Below are 20533 nucleotides of genomic sequence, written 5' to 3'. Positions count from 1 at the left end.
TGCTAGTTTGATTAATATGTGTCTTGGCATGTTTCTCCTTGGATTTATCCTGTATGGGACTCTCTGTGCTTCCTGGACTTGATTGACTATTTCCTTTCCCCTATTAGGGAAGTTTTCAACTATAATCTCTTCAAGTACTTTCTCAGTCGCTTTGTTTTTCTCTTCTTCTTCTGGGACCCCTATAATTCAAATGTTGGTGAGTTTAATATTGTCCCAGAGGTCTCTGAGACTGTCCTCAATTCTTTTCATTCTTTTCTCTTTATTCTGCTCTGTGGTAGTTATTTCCACTATTTTATTTTCCAGATCGCTTATCCATTCTTCTGCCTCAGTTATTCTGCTGTTGATTCCTTCTAGACAATTTTTAATTTCATCTATTGTGTTGTTCATCATTGTTTGCTCTTTAGTTCTTCTAGATCCTTGTTAAACATTTCTTGTATTTTGTCTATTCTATTTCCAAGATTTTGGATCATCTTTACTATCATTACTCTGAATACTATCATTAGTCTTTTTCAGGTAAACTGCCTATTTCCTCTTCATTTGTTTGGTCTGGTGGGTTTTTACTTTGCTCCTTCATCTGATGTGTATTTCTCTGTCTTCTCTTGCTTAACTTACTGTGCTTGGGGTCTCCTTTTCACAGGTGAAGGTTTGTAGTTCCCGTTGTTTTTGGTGTGTGCCCCCAGTGGGTAAGGTTGGTTCAGTGGGTTGTGTAGGCTTCCTGGTGGAGGGGACTAGTGCTTCTGTTCTGGTGGATGCGGCTGGATCTTGTCTTTCTGGTCGGCAGGACTATGTCCGGTGGTGTGTTTTGGGGTGTCTGTGAACTTAATATGATTTTAGGCAGCCTCTCTGCTAATGGGTGGGGTTGTGTTCCTATCTTGCTAGTTGTTTGGCATGGGGTGTCCAGCACTGGAGCTTGCTGGTCGTGACTGGAGCTGGGACTTAGCGTTGAGATGGAGGTCTCTGGGAGAGCTCTTGCCGGTTGATGTTACCTGGGGCTGTGAGGTCTCTGGTGGACCAATGTCCTGAACTCGGCTCTCCCACCTCAGAGGCTCAGGCCTGACACCAGGCCAGAGCACTAAGACCCTGTTAGCCACACAGCCAAAGCAACCCAAACGTTTATCTTTCTGGCTTGACAGAAGTTGCCGTATTGCTGCTAGTGTTGGAAGGTCTCCTGAAGGGGGGGGAGGGGGCACTGTGGCTCAGTGCGGGGACAAGGACACTGCTCTTGTTGTTTTTAACCTTTCTTTTTCTCTTTATTTTTTCTGGTTGCAGCTGAGCTCGGTGACTATGATCCTGACGAGCATCCTGAGAATTACATCAGTGAGTTTGAGATTTTCCCCAAGCAGTCACAGAAGCTGGAAAGAAAAATAGTGGAAATTCATAAAAATGAACTCAGGTAATAGGGGTAGACATTTGTAGAAATGATAGAGGTGAGAAAGTGTTCTTATTGCAGGGAATGTAGAAATCGTGTTGTGAAGAATATTTGTAATGTATGGGTAGACTCTTTCAGGTGGCAGGTCAGTATTTCTGGGCGCTATCAAGGTCCTCCATCAATGATAATCTCAATAATGTGGGGTCCCCTGTGTGGCTGTTTATGAACCATCAGCAGTTATTAGAGCCATATACTTTCTTCTGGGTTTTAACAACCCTGAGTTTCTGAACATGAAATCTAGGATAAATAAGTAATCCTTTCTATTTTGAATTTTGCATTGCCTCTTCCCCCCCTGTGGCCATTGCTGAAAGCTTTGACTCCAAATAGAGTAGAATCCATTGACAAGGTTTCCTTTCCTGATCTGCTTTCAAGATGACAGATTCAGCATCTGCTTCTCTTTTCCTTGTCTGTGATGCTCCAGGACGATTGATAACTATAGAGGAGTAGGAGTAGCAAAATCACATACAGTATTTATTCACTGTGGACCAGACACTGTTCTCAGTACTTGTGCATATTGACTCATTTAATCTTCGCAACAACTTAGGAGATAGGTGCCATGGTTGTTCCCATTTTACAGATGAGGGAACTGAGGCACAGAGTGATTAAGCATTTTATCCAGGATCACACAGCTAGCAAGTGACAGAGGCTGGATTTGAATCCAGGCAGCCTGGCTCCAGAGTCTGTGCTCTGGAGCATTGTGATGCTTCTGTTCTGCATAGGCTACCAGGAAGGAAATGAAGCGTGAATAGGAATCATCACCAATTTGGAATCCAGGTAACTCAGGTATTCTAATCTGTAACTAGAATATAGATCCCTGCAAGTCACAGAAAATTCATTTTGATAATCATAGCAAGCCTGGGCTCTGCTATGACAAGTATGGATGAAGAACTGTGTGTGTTGAGATGCTCCCATCTTCTGCGCTTCTGGTAATCATAAAAAAAAAACACACAAAAAACCATAGTATCACTGGATTGTGAATCCTGGAACAAATAACTGTCCCCTTGAGAGGGAGTGCTGAGATCCCTGCTTTGTGCAGGCACTCCCCCTGCTGGTAATTCTGAGAAGAGTGTACATGTGGGCATTAAAGGTGGCAGCATAGTTCAGCTCTAAAAAGATGACCTTTGTCCTTAAGAGGTGAAGATGATTAGACATCAAAAATTGTACAGATTTCAGAAAGCAACATACCATCTCTATGGGTAATTTTAGGGTATTGTCTCCCAATGAAAGCTTTGTTGAAAATATGACAGTCTGCCTACTCTTTTTACAATTTGGGAACAAGCATGCTAGAGGTAAAAGTAAAGTTCCAGTGCTTCAGTTGAGGGCTTGTGGACCAGCAGTGTCTGAGCAGCACAGGGTGAGACCCTCACGATGAAGCAGTCACATCCACTGTGCAGACTGGTAGGGGAAGGGGATTGAACGGTCTGCTGTGACCAGAATTTGCAGGGTCTCAAATGCTCAGAACATACGATAATAAACATTTTTTTAATATATAAATTTATTTACTCATTTATTTAATTTTTGGCTGCATTGGGTCTTTGTTGCTGTGCGCAGGCTTTCTCTAGTTGTGGCGAGCGGGGGCTACTCTTTGTTGCGGGGTACGGGCTTCTCATTGCGGTGACTTCTTTTGTTGCAGAGCACAGGCTCTAGGTGCGCAGGCTTCAGTAGTTGTGGCACACGGGCTTAGTTGCTCCGCGGCATGTGGGATCTTCCCGGACCAGGGCTTGAACCCGTGTCCCCTGCATTGGCAGGTGGATTCTTAACCACTGCGCCAACAGAGAAGCCCAATAATAAATGTTTATTGAGCTCTTACTGGATGCCAAACACTGTGCTAAGAGCCTTACATGCATCGCCCCACTCAGTCCTCCCAAACTCTACGAGGTTGGTGCTATTGTTGTTCCCTGTCTGCGGTGAAGAAAGCACAGCCTGGAGTGGCTGAAGGACTTGCACTGTCAGTAGCAGAGTCAGGACTCGAACCTTGCTCTTACCTGACACTCATACCCATGCTCTTATCCCCTGTGCTGAGCAGCCATAAGGCAACCTGGTAGTCACATTGATGTTCCACAGTGATCATGATGGCGATGGCCCAGAGGGTGGAGACTGTGGCAGGAGGATCAGTTAGAGCTGTCATCCAGGCAAGACATGCTGGGGACCTGAACAAGAATTGGAGTAGAGAAAACTGAAAGAAGAGGATTTCGAGAGATGTTGCAGGAAGACTTGGTGACCCACTGGATTTCATGAGCAGATGAGTGGATCCAAGAAGATTCCAGATTGTTTTTTATAACAAGAAAGCTGTAGATTGGACCTTGTGCCAGCATCTGAATTTGCTGACAACCCTGAAAGTAGTCTTCATGCATCTAGAGAATAGACAGGGTCAACAGTCAGCTATGGTTTGTAGACCTTGGAAGTAAACTCCATGGCTTGGCCAAAGCTGCTTTCCTGTGGCCCAACACATTTGTAACACCCAGAAAGCCCTTGTGAAGAAGTCAAAGTTGTATGTCTGGAGGATGAAACAGCCAGATATCCTGTGATATTGAAAAGAGACATTCAGAGGGTATTTTCCTATGTGTTTTTGCTCCTTTTTCTCCTTATGTAGTCATGTGTTTCCTTCTGCATCAATGCAGCAGAGAGAGAGTTCAGGTTTGGATGGAAAGATAAGAAGAGCAGGCAAGCTGACAATGCAGAAGAGAAGGGGCTTTCTATCAATAGAATCGGTTGGAAACCTGCTACAGAGACTGAGGTTGCCCTGGGGGATCAGCGAGCCCTTTGCACACAGGTCATGAAAGTATCGATCTTCTTGTGTGGGAATTGGACCTCTGGTTGGATTGCTCTGCAAACCTGACAGTTCCAGGAAGGAGTCATAGATGGAAGAGACCCATATGAGGCTGCACCAAGGTGTTAACCATCTTACTCTCCAAGGTTATCACAGCACTCATGACCCTCCCACACAGCAAAGGGATAATGCGTGATCAATGAGCTGTTGTTATGGAAACTTCCTGAATGGTTTCCAGTTGGCCTTTGTTGGGGTTTGAGCCCGCTCCCCCCCCCCCAAATAATCTCTTGCTCCCTACCCGGTTTCTGACCCAGTCAAGAAAGAAAACAAAAGAGATGCCAATAGAGACACTCAGACATTAGCAGAAATGACCATGATTTGCCTGATAAGCAGGATTAGCTCTGTGAGTTCACAATCTTCTCCAGCCTTTTTACTTGATTAGAATCCTTCTTCTCCTGTGCTCTCTGTGGAAGGTACTAAAGCTGTGATTCTTGGGAGAAAATGAATCAAGGCGGAAGAACTTTCCTCCTTAGGAGGCTACACAGTGCTTGAAGGTGGACCCAAGATGGATTGATAGACAGGCATTAATAAGGGAGTTATTTAGGGGGGAGAGAGAGAGAGAGAGAGAGGGAGAGAGACTCTGGAATTTTGAGGTGCTTGAAAATATAAGGCCAAGGTTTTAGTAAGAGTTTGCATGGACTAAGTGCTTAGACTCCTTTAAATGTTGAAGAGATTTGTGAGTGAAAATTGAACTTTGTGGCTAGGTGAGGTTTGCTTCTTCAGATGTGCCACATCATTGACTGAGGCAGGGGAGAAGACATCGTTTTGCAAATATAATATCATAGTTGTTGATCATCTCTGTACCAGTCAAGGTAACTAGATTTTCCTGAGGAAACAACTCCAAAAGCTCAGTGGGTTAGAACAAGAAAGGTTTGTTTGTTTGTTCATTTATTTATTTACTTCTTGCTCTGCTGTATACCCACCAGAGGTCAGCTGGGGGCTGTACTAGTCATTCTCACTCGGGTCAGTCACAAACTTGAGTTTGCCAGGGAAAAGAGAGCTGTGAAAGGTCCTGCTTCAGCTTGGAAGTGATACATATCACTTCTACTTTACCACTGTGGCCAGAACTAGCCACATGGTCCCACCCAACGGCAAGGAAGTGCAGTTCTATCAGGTGTCCAGAAGGTGCAGACTGGAAACAGCTGGCAAACAGCTCTTAATGGCCTTCACAATCTCATTGACTAATAGAGTTTTTGTTTTAATAGACTTTATTTCTTAGAAGAGTTTTAGGTTCACACCAGAATTGAGTGGAATGTATACAGATTTCCCCTAAATTCTCTGCCCCAACACATGTACAACCTTCCCCATATCATCATCCATCCCCCACCAGAGTGGAACATTTATTATAATTGATGAACCTACATTGATACCTTAGGGTTCGCTCTTGATGTTGTATATTCTATGGGTTTAGACAATAGTATAATGACGTATATCCACCATTATAGTATCATACAGAATACTTTCACTGCCCTAAACACCTTCTGTGCTCTGCCTTATTCATCCCTCCCTCCTCTCTAACCCCTGGCAATTGCTGATCTGTTAACTGTCTCCATAGTTTTGCCTTTTCCAGAATGTCATATAGTTAGGACCATACAGTATGTAGCCTTTTCAAATTAGCTTTTTTCACTAAGCAATATGCATTTAAGATTCCTGCTTGTCTTTTATTGATAGCTCATTTCTTCATATTGCTGAATAATATATTCCGTTGTATGTACCACAGTTTATTTATCCATTCACCTACCGAAGGGCATATGGTTGCTTTCAAGTCTTGGCAATTACGAATAAAATTGGTATAATCATCCATGGGCAGGCTTTTGTGTGGACATAAATTTTCATCTCCCTTGGGTAAATATCAAGGAGCATCATTGCTGGATTGTATGGTAAGAGTATATTCAGTTTTGTGAGAAACTGCCAAACTGCCTTCGAAATTGGCTGTACCATTTTGCATTCCCACCAGCAATGAATGAGAGTTCCTGTTGTTCCACATCTTTACCAGCATTTGGTGTTTTCAGTGTTCTGGATTCTGGCCATTCCAATAGGTATATAGCTAATAGAATTTTATTTAGAAAGATTTTATAAAGGCATCTTTGGGCCTCTTAATAACCTGTGAACTGGAGAATGTATATATGTATCAATATGATTCACATTTTTGAATATATGTTTATGCTAAAACTCACTGAGGCTGAATAATTCTTCTAGATCAGGTGTAGTTAATAAATTTGGCTTTCTGGGCTGTATGGTCTCTATTGCAGCCACTCAGCTCTGCTTTTGTAGAGTGACATAGACAATACATAAATGAGTGGGCTGTGATTCACTAAAACTTTATTGACAAAACAGATGGTGGACTGGATTTGATCCATGGGTTCTAGTTTGCTGACCTTTGTTTTAAACATATAGTAGAGCAGGTCTAGAATCAATTTCTGCTTCACTATCCTGACTCTACAGATAATTTTGAGACAAAAGATCCATATTTGTTTTTAAAACTATGTATAAGAAATAATCTCTTAATTTATAGATTTTATTTGAGTTTGGTATGCAGAGGTGAGATCCTAGCAATGGGACTGCTTAGAAATAGGTTATTCCTCCTTCTAGAGCCCTCTGGTGGCTGGAGGAAGCCATTGCAACAATCCCTGGGGACGTGACAGTTGTTATTTTTGACTCTTGGTTTCTGTTTTCCACAGCTTTAATCATGACCATCTGGGTTAAGAGGGAATACCCATACCATTAGTCCTGGGGGTCCTCAGAGGGGGCTGATGATCAAGAATAAGATTGATTTCACTATCAGGAACCATGATAGGTTTCTCTGGAGGTTTTCCTGGAGTTTCTACTCAGCTAGTTCATCAGGTTTCTCATTAGAAGCAAAGACCTTTGCATTAGCTTCAGTAACAGGTCATCAGCTTTTAAATATTCAGAAAGCTCAATTGGCGGTGAAGCGGTTTGATGAAGTATATTCCTTGCCCTTAAAGAGCAGAAAAATTATCGGATTAGCCACCCCCATAATGATCTAATGCAGTGAGGTTTGTGCTGGAAGTAATAATGACACTGAGTGTATTTTAAACAGTCAGTATCTCTTTTTATTTCTCAAAGCTCACAATCTCTGTAAATCATGTGCCATGGCTTCCTGGCAAGGATTTATAGTTTCAAAAATGTCTAGCTTTCTAGGACTTCCCTGGTGGTGCAGAGGTTAAGAACCCGCCTGCCAGTGCAGGGGACACAGGTTCAACCCTGGTCTGGAAGATCCCACATGCCGCAGAGCAACTGAGCCCATGTGCCACAACTACTGAGCCTGCACTCTAGAGCCCACGAGCCACAACTACTGAGCCCGCGAGCCACAATTACTAAGCCTGCACACCTAGAGCCCGTGCTCCACAACAAGAGAAGCCACCGCAATGAGAGGCCCGCGCACCACAACAAACAGTAGCCCCTGCTCACCACAACTAGAGAAAGCCTGCGTGCAGCAGTGAAGACCCAACACCGCCAAAAATAAATAAATAAAAATAAATTAATTAATTAAAAAAAATAACAGTCCTTGGACTACACTCTCACCCAGATGTATGTTCTTTGGCCAAATAATAGTTTTGGAAAATGGAATCAGCTCCCATAAAGTTCTAGCTTTACTTGCAACTGGGGGATTTGGTAACATGCCTGTCACCTACATGACAGCAGCAGCACTCTTTAAAAGAATCATTTGTTATCTGAGTCACCACCATCCCTGCTCAGTCAGTTCACCTCAGTCCTCCATTGGATTGTTTGAAACCACCTTCTTTTACCAATAAGGAAACTGAGGCCTGAGAAATTAACTTATTCAAGGCTACACAGTTGTGAAGCAATAGAACTTGACCTGAAACCTAAGTGTTCCTGTAAAGCACTCTGATGTCTTTCTAAGTGGCTGTTCTTCTATGTGTCTTGCCCCTGTCCCAGAGCATCACCATATGTCTCCCCCATATCATGGCAGTCACCCAAATTTGTAGTGTTCTACCTAATGCTCTGCACAGATGCAGTCCCTAATGTTCCCCAAGGAGCTTAGGAGAGATAATGTCCCTAAGTAAAGAGTTAGAAGTGACAGACTAGGGACTCTCACTTCCAGTGAGGATGTGGAAAGCACGAGAGAGGGATCTCCCCCTAACACCAAGACAGCACCAACAAGCTAGATGAACTACAAAGTCATATTTTTAAAACCCATCTGAGAGCTAAGGATGCAAAGAAACCTAAAGGTACTAAAATCCAGAATGCCCTTCCTGGGACAGCAGAGACGTGCTGTTGCTTTTACCTCTGGTGGTGGTGGGAGGAGGAGGAATATGCCAGAGGTGGGGGGCAAGGGGAACGAGCCAAACCTTTGACAAGCCTTTAGTGACCACGAGTGGGCTGACCTGACTGATTGGGGCCCCAAAGACTCCAGCTACAGAGTGAGTTGCACTTTCCCACCACCATTGGACCCCAGGCCTTCACTGAGTGAAGAGGGGCAGTATGCCAACGTCAGACAGGGCAGGAGAGCTGAGTGAAACCCTTCAGAGGCACTGCAGACCTTCAGCCAGGGCAGGACATCCCTTGCCAAGGGCAGGGGACATGACCACAGGAAGGAAAATGGTCATCTGAGGTGCAGAGAGCCGTGGGTGGGACTGGAGAGCAGAGATTTCCTGCAGCTCAGAAAGTTGGCAGCCAAGCCATAAAGCATAGAGAACTCTCCAGAGTCTCGTGGATGCTAAGATCCCAAGCCCTGCTGAAAGGCAAGTTCTGAGCGCACTTGCAAGCTTTGGAGCCAGTGGTAAACAAACTCTAAAGTTGCAACCAAGTTGCAGCAAAATGTAACCTAACTCAAGTTGAGAATTCTACTTTGCGGTAGCAGACCATTCTATTGGTCTTTTACCCAAGAGTTTAATTCTGGAGCTCACAGACCCAAATGGTTCAGGTGGAGCCAAATCCACCCCTTTCCCTGTCCAGCTGTGCTCCAAGCAGCCCAAGTCATTGCTGTCAAGACCCACACCTCACTCCACAATTAACGTCCACTAATAATTTGCATTCATTCTTGGGATGCTGTACGTCTTTGTACCCTATGTAATGGTATGCTAAAAGAGGATCAATAAGAGAGAGAGTGTTTCTCTTGGCAAAAAAAGTTTTCAAGACAGGCAGAAGGGAGATACATAGCTAAGTACATAATTACTTGACCTCACCTAGTTTATAAGAAAAGTATATCTTTAGAGAATTGTTAGTTCTTGAAAAAGAATTCAACTAAACACTGGTCTTTGTCTCTAAATGACTCACTAGAGACACTATTAATCTTAGCAGAACAATTCCTGGTGCCAGATTTAAAGGATAGAAAAATCATTATTTTCCATTACCAAACAAAGTTTTGGCCAGAAACAAATGTCCAGTGGGAGATTTGAAAGGAAAACAAATTTCTATTTAATTGATCTTAATGTTTTCCTGAAAACCTGACTATTAAATGGTTTCCTCCTCAGTGAGTCAGGGGGACTTGGGAGTTTCTTAGTGCTATCAGGGTCTCTACCTTTTCTCCATTGGTTTTGAACCCTTTTCCTTCTCTGAACATTTGTAGCTTTTCTCTGTGTATGAATTTTTAGATTAAGTCTTTGAAATGCTTAGGCATTGGAGATCTGAGTCAAACCCAACGCAAATGATACCAATTCGAGGACTTTTATTTTGAAGAGAGGCCTTTGCTGTACTGTAAATATCTTGGCATGCTTCCTGACACTTCTAATCAAGTCATATTTCTGATTTCAGTCACATGCAGGGCTAGGAAGGGAACAAATGCTATTCTGAGGGCGAGAAGAGAGCATGCTCTGTGCCAGGCACTAGTCTAATGGCTTTACATCTGTTAACTGCTTATTCTTTACACCAAATCTTGGAGATAGGTACTATTTTTAATCTCCATTGTATGGAATCAAACAGACACAGCTTCAGTTGTTTTCTAGTCCTGTGTTCAGTTCCTAGATCAGGGTTCAGCAAACTTTTCCTATCCTAGGCCATTTAGTAAATATCTTAGGCTTTGCACAACATATGGTCTCTGTCACAACCTCTCATTTTTGCCATGGTAGCATGACAATGTCCACAGATGGTACCCAAACAAATGGCTGTGTCTTCGTTCCAATAAAACTTTATTTATGGAGACTGAAATTTGAATGTCATGTAATTTTCACAGGGCATGAAATATTATTCTTTGATTGTTTCAAGCCATTTAAAAATGGAAAAAACATTTCTAGCTCCAGGGCTGTACAAAACCAGGTGGTGATCCGGATTTAGCCTGCAGACTCTAGTCTGGGGATCTCTGACCTAGATTGAAAGAAGATATCACTGCTCTCTAATCAGATCTAAATATCTGTCATCTGGGATGGAGTGCCTCAACACTGATAACATGAAATGTTTAGAATTTGAAAAATGCTTTCTAGAAGAACCAATAGAAACCATGTCATTTGGAAATGCTCAGCCTGGCATCCAGGAGAGCAGGCACATGGCCCTGGACCATATCATGTTGGTCGTGATGGTAGCGCAGGTCCCAAGAAGCCCTTTGGAATCAGGCTGCCTTGGGTTTGCGTTCACTCCTCCACTTAATACTTGAGTAACCTTGAGCAAGTTACTTTTCCTCTTTGAGTGTCAAAATCCTCATCTATAAAATGAGCATAAGAATTCCTCCTTGATGAATATTAAGTGAAAAATATATATATACTGCTTCACAATATAAACAGTTATATATTGCTCAGAACAGGAGAGTTTGGTAAAAGGTTGCTCTGCATGGATATCTCTTATATTCCTGACTATTCTGTTTAGTTCAATGGTGCTTTTAGATTGCATAATACTTCACCCAATAATTCTTTTACTAAAAAGGCAGGAATTGTTTCTCTTTTAATCATTGTAAATGTATAATATATAAAAGAGTATATTCAATATATGTATAATTTAAAGAGTAGTTGAAAAACCACCCATGACCCCCTAACTCTGTTTATGAATTAGAACATCACCAGATGATCTCAAGTCTCCTAACCTGACCCTTCCAGACTACCTCCCTCCCTTCTCTATGCTATTCTGAATTTTAGGTTATTCATTCTCTTATTTTGCTTTCATAAATGTACTCCATATATCAACAAGTAATGTATGCTTAGTTTTTTCCTACTTTTGACTTTCATACAAATGGGATCATACTCTATTTGTGTACCTCACTTTCCCCCTACCAACATGATGTATTTGAGGTTGTTCACATTGATCCATACAGCCATAGGTCTTCGTTTTTGCTTCTGTGTAATTAATTTTCTATCATATGAACATGTCACATTTTATGTATCCATTTTCCTGTTGACATTGGGGTTGTTTCTAGGTTTTTGCTATTACAAAGTTATTATGGCTTCTTGAATACTTCTCATAGGGGTGTATGTAAAAGAGTCCCTAAGTGTAGGTACAACCCTAGGTGTAGAAACCAGGTACAAGCTTGTGCCATAGGGTTTGCACTACTTCAGCTTTTCTAGGAGACTGTGGCTTGTTTGCTGAAGGGGTTGCTCCATTCACACCAATAATTTATGAGGGTTCCCAGTGCTTCACAACCTTTTTCTTTCTTTTCCTTTTTTCTTAAACTCTTAAAAATGGAAGCATAACACAAATTCAGAAAAGCCAACAAAACATAGATGTCAAGCTCAATGAATTATTACAAAGCGAGTATGTATGTAACCACCACCCAGGTCAAAGTGGGAATTTGTGACATCTCAGAAGCCCCTGTTATGCCCCTTCCCAATATTTATCTTCTCCCTTCCCCCCACCAAAGGTAATCACATGTCTGACTTTAAATAGTTTTGTTTTGCTCATTTAAAAAAGCCATATAAATGGAATTCATTCAATGTGTATTCATTTATATCTGGCCTGTTTTGTTCAGTTTTATTTTTGTAATAGTCACCCATCTTGTTGTGTGTGGCTGGAATTCATTTATTTTCACAGCTGTATAGTGTTCTGTTGTATATCCATTCTACTGTTAGTAGACATTTGTTTCCTATTTTTTGCTATTACAAATGGCACTACTGTGAAAATTCTATATATTTCTTGATGCAGCAGGCACTCATCCCTGTTGTATGTATGACTATGAATGGAATTGCTGTGTTATAGGGTAAACATGTTTAACTTCAGTAGATAACGTCAGTTTTCCAGATAGTTCTACTAAATTAGTCTTCCACCAACAGTATATGAGAGTTGCTTTTGCTGCACATGCTCATGAGTGCTTGGTATTTTTTTTAAATTTTGGCTGTCAGATGGATGTGTAAGTGACTTCTTAGAGTTTTTCATTTTCCTGATCTTAGAGAGGTTAAGCACATTGTCATGTGGTTGTTGGCTATTTGGATATCTTATTTTGTGAAGTGTCTATTCAAGTCTTTTGCCATGTTTCCTTCTGAGTTATCTTTAAAAATTATTTTATTGTTGTTTATTGATTTATTGGAGGTTTTTTAAAAAATATTCTACATAGGAGTCCTTTTTTGATTGTACATGTTGCCAAAATCTTTTCCCAGACAGGGACTTACCTTTTCACGCCTGGATGATAGCTCCTGATGAACAAAGGTCTTTGAGTTTAATGGTGTGTCCTCTGGAGCTGTGTAGCACTGCACCCTGCTACCATCTGGGGTTGAGTGTTTGCAATTAGATGCTCATCAGATTTACAAAGGACAGGGAAGTGGTCAGAAAGAGACCACCTAGGCAAGCAAAAAGTCCTCACTTTCCGATATGAACTTCCAAACTGTAGCCTTTCAAAATTAACTTGTTCCCAGACTGAATGGAAAAGAAGGGTGTGCTGGAAAACCAAAGTCGAATTTCAAGAATAAACAGTCTGTAGCTGTTTCGACAAAGAGGTTGATGGTTTGCCACAAAGGGGAACAGCCAGCTCTCTAGAGGCAGAGTGAGGGCCTTTCCTGTGAAGCGGCAGGATTATCCTGGAGCAGAGCTGGTGGCCTGTGGCATGGGAGGTGCTGGGCTGCTTTAGCTCTAGTCCTGCTTCTCTTTGGCCTCAATCTGGGTCATTAGGCTGAAGTTTTGCCTGAGGACCACCAGAGTGGGGTACTGCTTAGCAACATGCTGGGCAGCTCAGCTTTGTGCTTTGTCCCCAGCCAGCGGGGTGAGGGAGTGTATGAACGAGTGAGTGAGAGAGAAAAGAGAGAGTGTGTATGTGGGGGCAGGAAGCCCCCAATATTCAGATTCAATAATTATCTTTATTTTCTGGTGAAAGTTAAGCTTTTACTTCAGGAACTTATGAGAGAGCTATGAAGGCAGAAATACCTGTATGTATTGCAAAAACTTGCAGAAAGTCCCCTTTTCCCTTCCCCATCAAAATACTTGGTGATTTTCTCGAATCTCTTGTTCCTTTATCAAAAAGAGAAACAATTATAATGACTACGGCTTCAAAAAAAAAAAAAAGAATCAAAGAAATGGTCAAAGAAAGATAGGATTTGTTAGATTGAAAGGGTCATAAAGTGCTGATCAGGGTGAATAAATAAGGAGGCTCCCTTTATGTATGTCCCAGTGAAACTTCAGAACATCAAAACTAAAGAGGAAATTCAGAAAGGCTTTAGAAAGACTTTACTTTCCTAAAGAAGGTGTTTGAGTTAATCCCTCAGGAATATATTGTGTAAAGGATGGATTTAAAAATTACCTCTTCTTTTAAAAGAAAAAGGTAACATATGTGGCTCCCTTCCCTTCCCTCTCCAAGTCCCTGTGGATAATAGAAAATGTATTAGAAAGCAGATGCAAGAAAAATACCATCTTTGGATCAGAAGTCCTGCGGTATCTCTGGAAGATAGGAAATAGATGGAAGGAATCCAGGTCAAAGACATATAGAATAGGAATGGTTCTGGGTGCTTCAGGCAACAGATAACAGGGCAGCCATCATGGTGGTTGGGCAACTGCATCTGGAACAGTTGGGCAGCTTTGACCTCTTCCTCTGGTTCCCTTATGCTGAGTCATGGGCAGCAGCAGGCTTGAGCTGGAGGTACCTTATGTGGACGACGTCCAGAAGGAACTACAACCTTCAGCCTGAAATCAAGTTACTAACTCACACTCTTCCCATGTGGCCTGTCTTGCCCTTCCCTACAACCTCTGGAGGCCACTGTATTAAACAAATAACATAAAATACAAAGATGAGCATCCAACCAAGAATCACCAAACACTTAAGGAAACATCAATTCATTGAATAAGACACTCTGATTCAGCAAACCAAAGGGCTGTCACCAAGAAAACAGCAGTAATGGAGTAACAGGGATTGGACTTTAAAAGAAACAAAGTGGATATCCTCAGAGGAGTAAGAAGAGTTTATTCCATAAAATAAGGACAGACATCTGTTTCAAGAGCCAAATAGACATTACATTAGAAATGAAATATTTAATTGATATTTTAAAACAACTCATCAGTGGGATGGAAAGCAGGATGCACACAGCTGGAGAAGAAATTAATGAGCTGGAGGTTTGAATAAAGAAATAATTCAGGGGCTTCCCTGGAGGCGTAGTGGTTGAGAATCTGTCTGCTAATGCAGGGGACACGGGTTCGAGCCCTGGTCTGGGAAGATCCCACATGCCACGGAGCAACTGGGCCCGTGAACCACAACTACTGAGCCTGCGCGTCTGGAGCCTGTGCTCCGCAACAAGAGAGGCAGCGATAGTGAGAGGCCCGCGCACCGCGATGAAGAGTGGCCCCCGCTTGCCGCAGCTGGAGAAAGCCCTCGCACAGAAATGAAGACCCAACACAGCCAAAAATAAATTAATTAATTAATTAACTACAAAAATAGTGAAAAAAACCAATGTGTTTAAAAAAAAGAAAAGAAAGAATTCAGAATGTAATACAAAAAGCCTTAGATTTAAAAGAATGAAACAAAGGTTAAAAAGACATGGAGGATAGACCTAGGAGTTTCAAAATCCATTTGCTAGGGTCTCTCAAAGGAGAGAAGAGAGAGAGAGTGGTTGAGGTGAGGAAGAGGCCGGGAAGGGAAGAAAAGAATCAAAGAAATGGTCAGAAATGAGTTGTTGGATTACAAGGGTCCCCACAGTGCTGATCTTGATGAATAAAGATGCTCCTTAGACATATCAGAGTGAACATTCAGGGTAAGGAGAAGATCTTGAAAGGCTTTACAGAGAAGGAAGATGGGATACTGTTTTCATTAGAGGCATGAGGACTCTCCGCCGTCTTGAGGGGGTGGGGAGGGAATCCATCTTGAGGAGAGGCTTGGGTGGAAATAGAGTTAATATTGCAATATAGTTTTACATTGTGAACATAAAACTGCATTCCTGTTGTTAGCAAACTCTTCTTGGTTGTTCAGGTTACGTATTATCCTTGGAGAATGGTTCGGATTCTCTAAGATACATGTGAGATACTGTTAGTCAAAGCAGAGTCTCTGAAATGCTGCACAATCCTGGTTTGGAAGTTAGCCCTGAAAGGGCTTCATAGCCATCTGTATTTGCAGCCCCCTTTTTCTGCCTGGGGCCAAGACCTTGTTTACCACCCTGGAGGACACAGCTAGGACTAGAAGTGGCTGAGATTTCCTTTCAAAATCCAGGGCTTTCCAATGGAATGGTTGATAGCTCTTCTTACCCGGATGGCTCTGTTTAGGCTGCTGATGCGGTAACAGGCTTGCCCACTTGTACCCTGAGCAAAAAGAAATGCCATTTATCCTGGATAATCTTTTAAAGTAAGTAGGAAAGAACAGATGCTGAGTTTTAGCTCATATTAAGATTGAATTTGCGAGGGCCTGCTTATTGGTAACTTGATAACCTTGATAAACTGTCCAGGTCACTGGAGCCCTCACAGTACGTGTGGGTTTATAATTGAACAGTTAGCCCTGGAACATGGGCTCAGATTTCTTAGCAAAGGGCTCCTCGTGGGGAGGAAGAATGACCAGTCTTACTATTTATGGGATTTCTCTCTTTATTTAGTTAAGAAGAGCACATTTTATTGAATGAAAGAACTCCATGTTTCTATTATTTTTCATATTAACTCCCTAAACTTTTCTTGTGTGATTTTAGAGGCCAGAGCCCACCAGTTGCTGAATTTAACTTACTCCTGAAAGCTCACACTTTGGAAACCTATGGGGTGGATCCCCACCCATGCAAGGTAACTGCCCCTCACTGCAGGTCGACATATAATGATTGTTTTGCCCAAAAAAGAGTTAATTGGTATGCAGGTCTGGAGGATCCCTTCTAGGATATTTCCACAGCCTGACCCATCGCCCCTAATCATAAGGGACAACAGTGGGCTGCAGTCACATGTTTGGGTAGTAGATTTTCTCTATTGGCCTCTTCTAATTGCTTGCTAATTCATTCATCCATCAAGTGAATGGTTTTACTCCTGAGAAGTTATAGGATCCTAACAGGTTTATTTTCAAAGGCCATTGCCAGCAAGAATGCAGTCTTTAAAAATGGGTAAGTGGAAGGAAAAAAGAAAGGTTTAAAATTCACATTAGGAGTACGTATTTGTTTTTCTTTTTTCCTTTTTCTCAAATTAATACTTGAGAGCATTTCTCTCAAGTGGGAAACCCAGACCACCTGTATCAGAATCACCTGGGCCCCACCCCAGGGCCACTGAATCAGAATCACTGGGGGTGCAGCTGGGGAATCTGCCTTTTAAACAAGCTCCCAAGGTGAGGCTCAAGCACATGTTTTCCAGAAATGTTTTATGAAAACAGTGTTCTTTCCATATCCTAAACTATACGTCAATCAGACTCTAACCTGAATTCTAAACTAAGAGTTTATATCAGCCAGGCTCTTAAAGGTATGTTTTTGAGTCATACTAGAACATTTTTTTACCCAGATGGGACCAGCTAATAGTATTTGGTGAAGTCCTCGTGCTAGAGATGTAGCTCCGGCTGCTTATTAGAAGGACCTGGGAAGCTTCATAATCTCCTGTTGCCCAGTGCCATCAGGATCTGTGAGGGTGCAGCCCGGGCAGAGAACCAGTGGGGCCTGTTTACAGTGGCATGTGCATCTTCTGGCTCTGCCCGCACAGTTATTTTAGAATATTTGCCAGATGTCTCTTCCTGCTAATGGTATAAATCAGATTATTCCATTTAGTGAATTAGATTTTATCCACAAATTTGAGCCTCTCTGTCTGTTTTATTTATTACTTGGAGACTGACTTGATTTTTGTTGTTGTTGTTGTTCCTTTGCCTTCCCTTATCAATGCTTAGTTTTCCTGGTGGAGGCTGGAATCAAAGTAGGCATTTCCAGGCATGTCTTTATATTTACATTGCCAGAGATCCTGTGTGGGATCGAGTCCAGTTAGATTAGACACTCAGGGATTTGGTTTCAGGGCTAATGACAACCAAGAACAGTTTGCCCACGTTGTAGGGCAGATCTGAGAACTCAGGCAGCCCCAGAACACACTTGGAAGTAGACTAGTGGTTTGGGACTAATCTGTATTTTCCCAGGAGGTTCCTGGTGAGGCAGAAGGCCCATTCCTCAGACGGGAAAGCTATACATTCCTGGCCCTCGCCCAAATTTTAGGCATACTACGGTTGGAAGTCCCATCTCAGAAGCTTAGTTTATTTCTACAGTCATTGTAATTAACCTGAAATTAACCCAGGGTGAGGATGAATAAGCATATCATTTATCCTTTATTTTATATTCCTTAATCCAAATATGTTTTAATTAATTTATTTATTTATTTATTTTTCAGGATTCAACAGGCACAACAACATTTTTAGGATTCACTGCTGCAGGCTTTGTGGTATTTCAGGGAAATAAGAGAATCCATTTGATAAAATGGTGAGTAGTGAGTACTTCTTCGGAAAAAATTGTTTAATCTTGTTTTTTTTATTAATCTCATTTTTCTTTCCCAGCCTTTGACTTTTTGCTTGGGAATGTCAGTTAGAATGCCTAGGATCCATTTCTCTGCCCTGGAACTTTTTATAAAGAGATTATTCATCTAAAAATGGAACCCAATCTCAGTTGTCTTAGACCTCGGGAGACCTGGGGTGTGTCCTGGGCTCGGGGGGCTCTGCCTTCGAAGAAAAGGTGTCCAGGATTCCTGGTGAGGAAACACTGGCCAGAGGGGTGACCACGGGGTGGGTCAGGGCAGGATACATGTGCAAGTTCCCTCGAATAACTCAGGACCCCCTCTCTCCCACTTACTTCATTCCATTCTCTTCTGTTGAATCCTCGCTGTAGACTCCCCCTTTGTAATCCAGTGTATCAGTGACAATGCTTTTGGCTCAAAGGAACAGGAATGTCTGCTCACAGTGGCTTACAAATGAGAGGACTGATTATCTCAAACAGCAAAAGTTCCAGGGGTCGGGCAGCCCCATGGTCCTTTAACTTAACTGCCTGACAACACCGTGAAGGACTTGGACCCCTCCATTCTCTTCTCTGCCTTCCCAGGGTGGTGGGTTTTGTCCCCAGGCTTGTGCTCATAAAATGGCCATGCATGCAACTCTGGCCCTTACATCTTCACACAGCAACACTCCCTGAAGGAGAGCAGCCCCTTCCATGTGTCTCATATTAAAACAAGGATAACTTTTTCAGAAGCTCTGTAGGAGACTTCCTGTGTATCTAATTGGGCAGGATAGGGTCATATGCGCCTCCTTAAACTAATCCTTCCAAGAAGAAGAATTCCATGATGAGGTTGGTCAAATCAAGGTCCATCATTTTGGGGCTGGGAAGAGCATCATCTGCATGAACAGTTCATCTAGAGGAAGAATAAAGCCTGGGTTGTGTCCGGAAGGACATGGGAGGATGGACCGGCAGTGCCCACTGTGTCCAATCAAGGAACAAAGTAGCTTTAGTAAAGACTGAAGAAGGCTGAACATTTTATATGCGTTAGACTATTGTAAGGGCTTAATCTTGTTCATAGCTTCAGCTTGATTTGGTTCCCTCCCTGATGGTCCCTGACAGATTTGTCACCCAGTGTCTCACTGAGTGGTGGGCTCACTCTTTTGGCCTGAGCCCTTGGGTCTGAAGTTCTTGATGGGCCAGTGGGCATCCATCCTCAGTCCTGGGTTTGAAATGCTCTTTTGCACTTACCTGAATCTCTGTTTCATGGTTCTGTTAGCGTCAGGGTTTCTTTCAGCACTCTTTATCAAGTCCCCCCACCACCGCTTCTTGTTACTCTCCTCTTAGCACCTGCCTTCCCTTCAACCCTTCTCTACTAGATTAGCATCAATCAGCTCACGTCCACTTTGCTCCCTACACCTTCTGCTCTTTTTTATCAGCCCTCTCTTTCTAAGAATGCTAATTTATCTAAGTATCTTCTCTTCCCTCTCTATCACTGCCTTTATTCATGTCATACTTTCAGTTCCCATCTGTGCCCACTTATTGTCTTCCTCCACAATTATCATTCTCAAACTCTCATGTGCCTCTAATAAATCACTTAACTCTCTGTGTCTCAATGTACTCATCCATAAAATGGGCATCAGCTATATCCGACTGCTTTACAGGAAAGAAAGGAGATGGGGGAGAAACAGGTAAAATAGTGTGTGTGTGAGTGATTTGATTTGTGAACAAGGATGTTTTATGAATGTATAACATGGTGGAGTTACCAATTTTCCTCCCTATATTTTCAGTACGTGTAAAGAAGCTCCAATGTTAACCACACTTCAGTCCATTCCAGAATAAGTTCCCTAGCGATTTCTGCTGACTTTGGGGAGCATGGGCAATGAGGGCAGGGACTTCCCCCATCCTCTCCTAGGACTACAAAAGACTTGAGGATCCTGAAGGGTGTTTGATTCTCAGGTACTAGTCAACTTTGGAGTAGCTGGGTTAGAACCTGACATGTCTCACGTGCAGATTAATTGCAAGTCTCTCCCATTTGGGGCTTTAGTTTCTTCTTGGGTACACTGAAGAGTTGAGATGGACAATCTCCAGACCATTTGTTTCTGGATCCTACATCTTGGTGTTCCTGGTGGGGTGCTGATGTCATCCCCATCCCTTCCAGCCACGGCTTAGGCACATATTTGTAACAGCCGTGTACATGTTACTAAAATAAAGTTTCTTCCCACGTTAAACCTAGTTTTGTTTTGTTTTGGTTTTGATGTCCATTGAGCTTTGTCACTCTTGCAAATCCTCTCCACAGCTTAATATGACCTCACAATTCCTTTTCCCCCAGGAAAAGCACAGGGGCACACATCACTGTCCTAGGAATTAGATCAAAGGAATAAAAATAGAATTCCCTCCTCTCTTTACACGTGTCTCCTCACCAAGGAGGTGACCTTAGGTCTACATTTCAGTCAGATTTTAACTGAGCAGCTCCTTAAGATGAAGCCTCAAGTCTTTTGACTACAGTTCATCAAGTTGTCCTTAACAATTTTGAGCATC

At 42.4% G+C, this 20533-nt stretch overlaps 1 protein-coding gene across 6 annotated transcripts in view; it reads left to right on the top strand.

Annotated features, from left to right (window-relative positions):
* FRMD3 (FERM domain containing 3) overlaps positions 1 to 20533 on the top strand; it is a 371558-nt gene that overhangs the window by 281381 nt on the left and 69644 nt on the right. For all 6 annotated transcript variants that reach the window (XM_068552180.1, XM_068552178.1, XM_068552177.1 and 3 more), the window contains 3 exons: positions 1270 to 1393; positions 16253 to 16340; positions 17901 to 17989. In XM_068552180.1, coding sequence (XP_068408281.1) covers positions 1270 to 1393; positions 16253 to 16340; positions 17901 to 17989 — 301 coding nt within the window. The remainder of the gene's footprint in view (positions 1 to 1269; positions 1394 to 16252; positions 16341 to 17900; positions 17990 to 20533) is intronic.

The sequence above is a fragment of the Eschrichtius robustus genome, chromosome 10 (assembly GCF_028021215.1).
Source record: "Eschrichtius robustus isolate mEscRob2 chromosome 10, mEscRob2.pri, whole genome shotgun sequence".
Lineage (NCBI taxonomy): Eukaryota > Metazoa > Chordata > Mammalia > Artiodactyla > Eschrichtiidae > Eschrichtius > Eschrichtius robustus.
The sequence above is the reverse complement of the archived record's forward strand: the minus strand, read 5'-3'. Positions and strand labels throughout refer to the sequence as shown.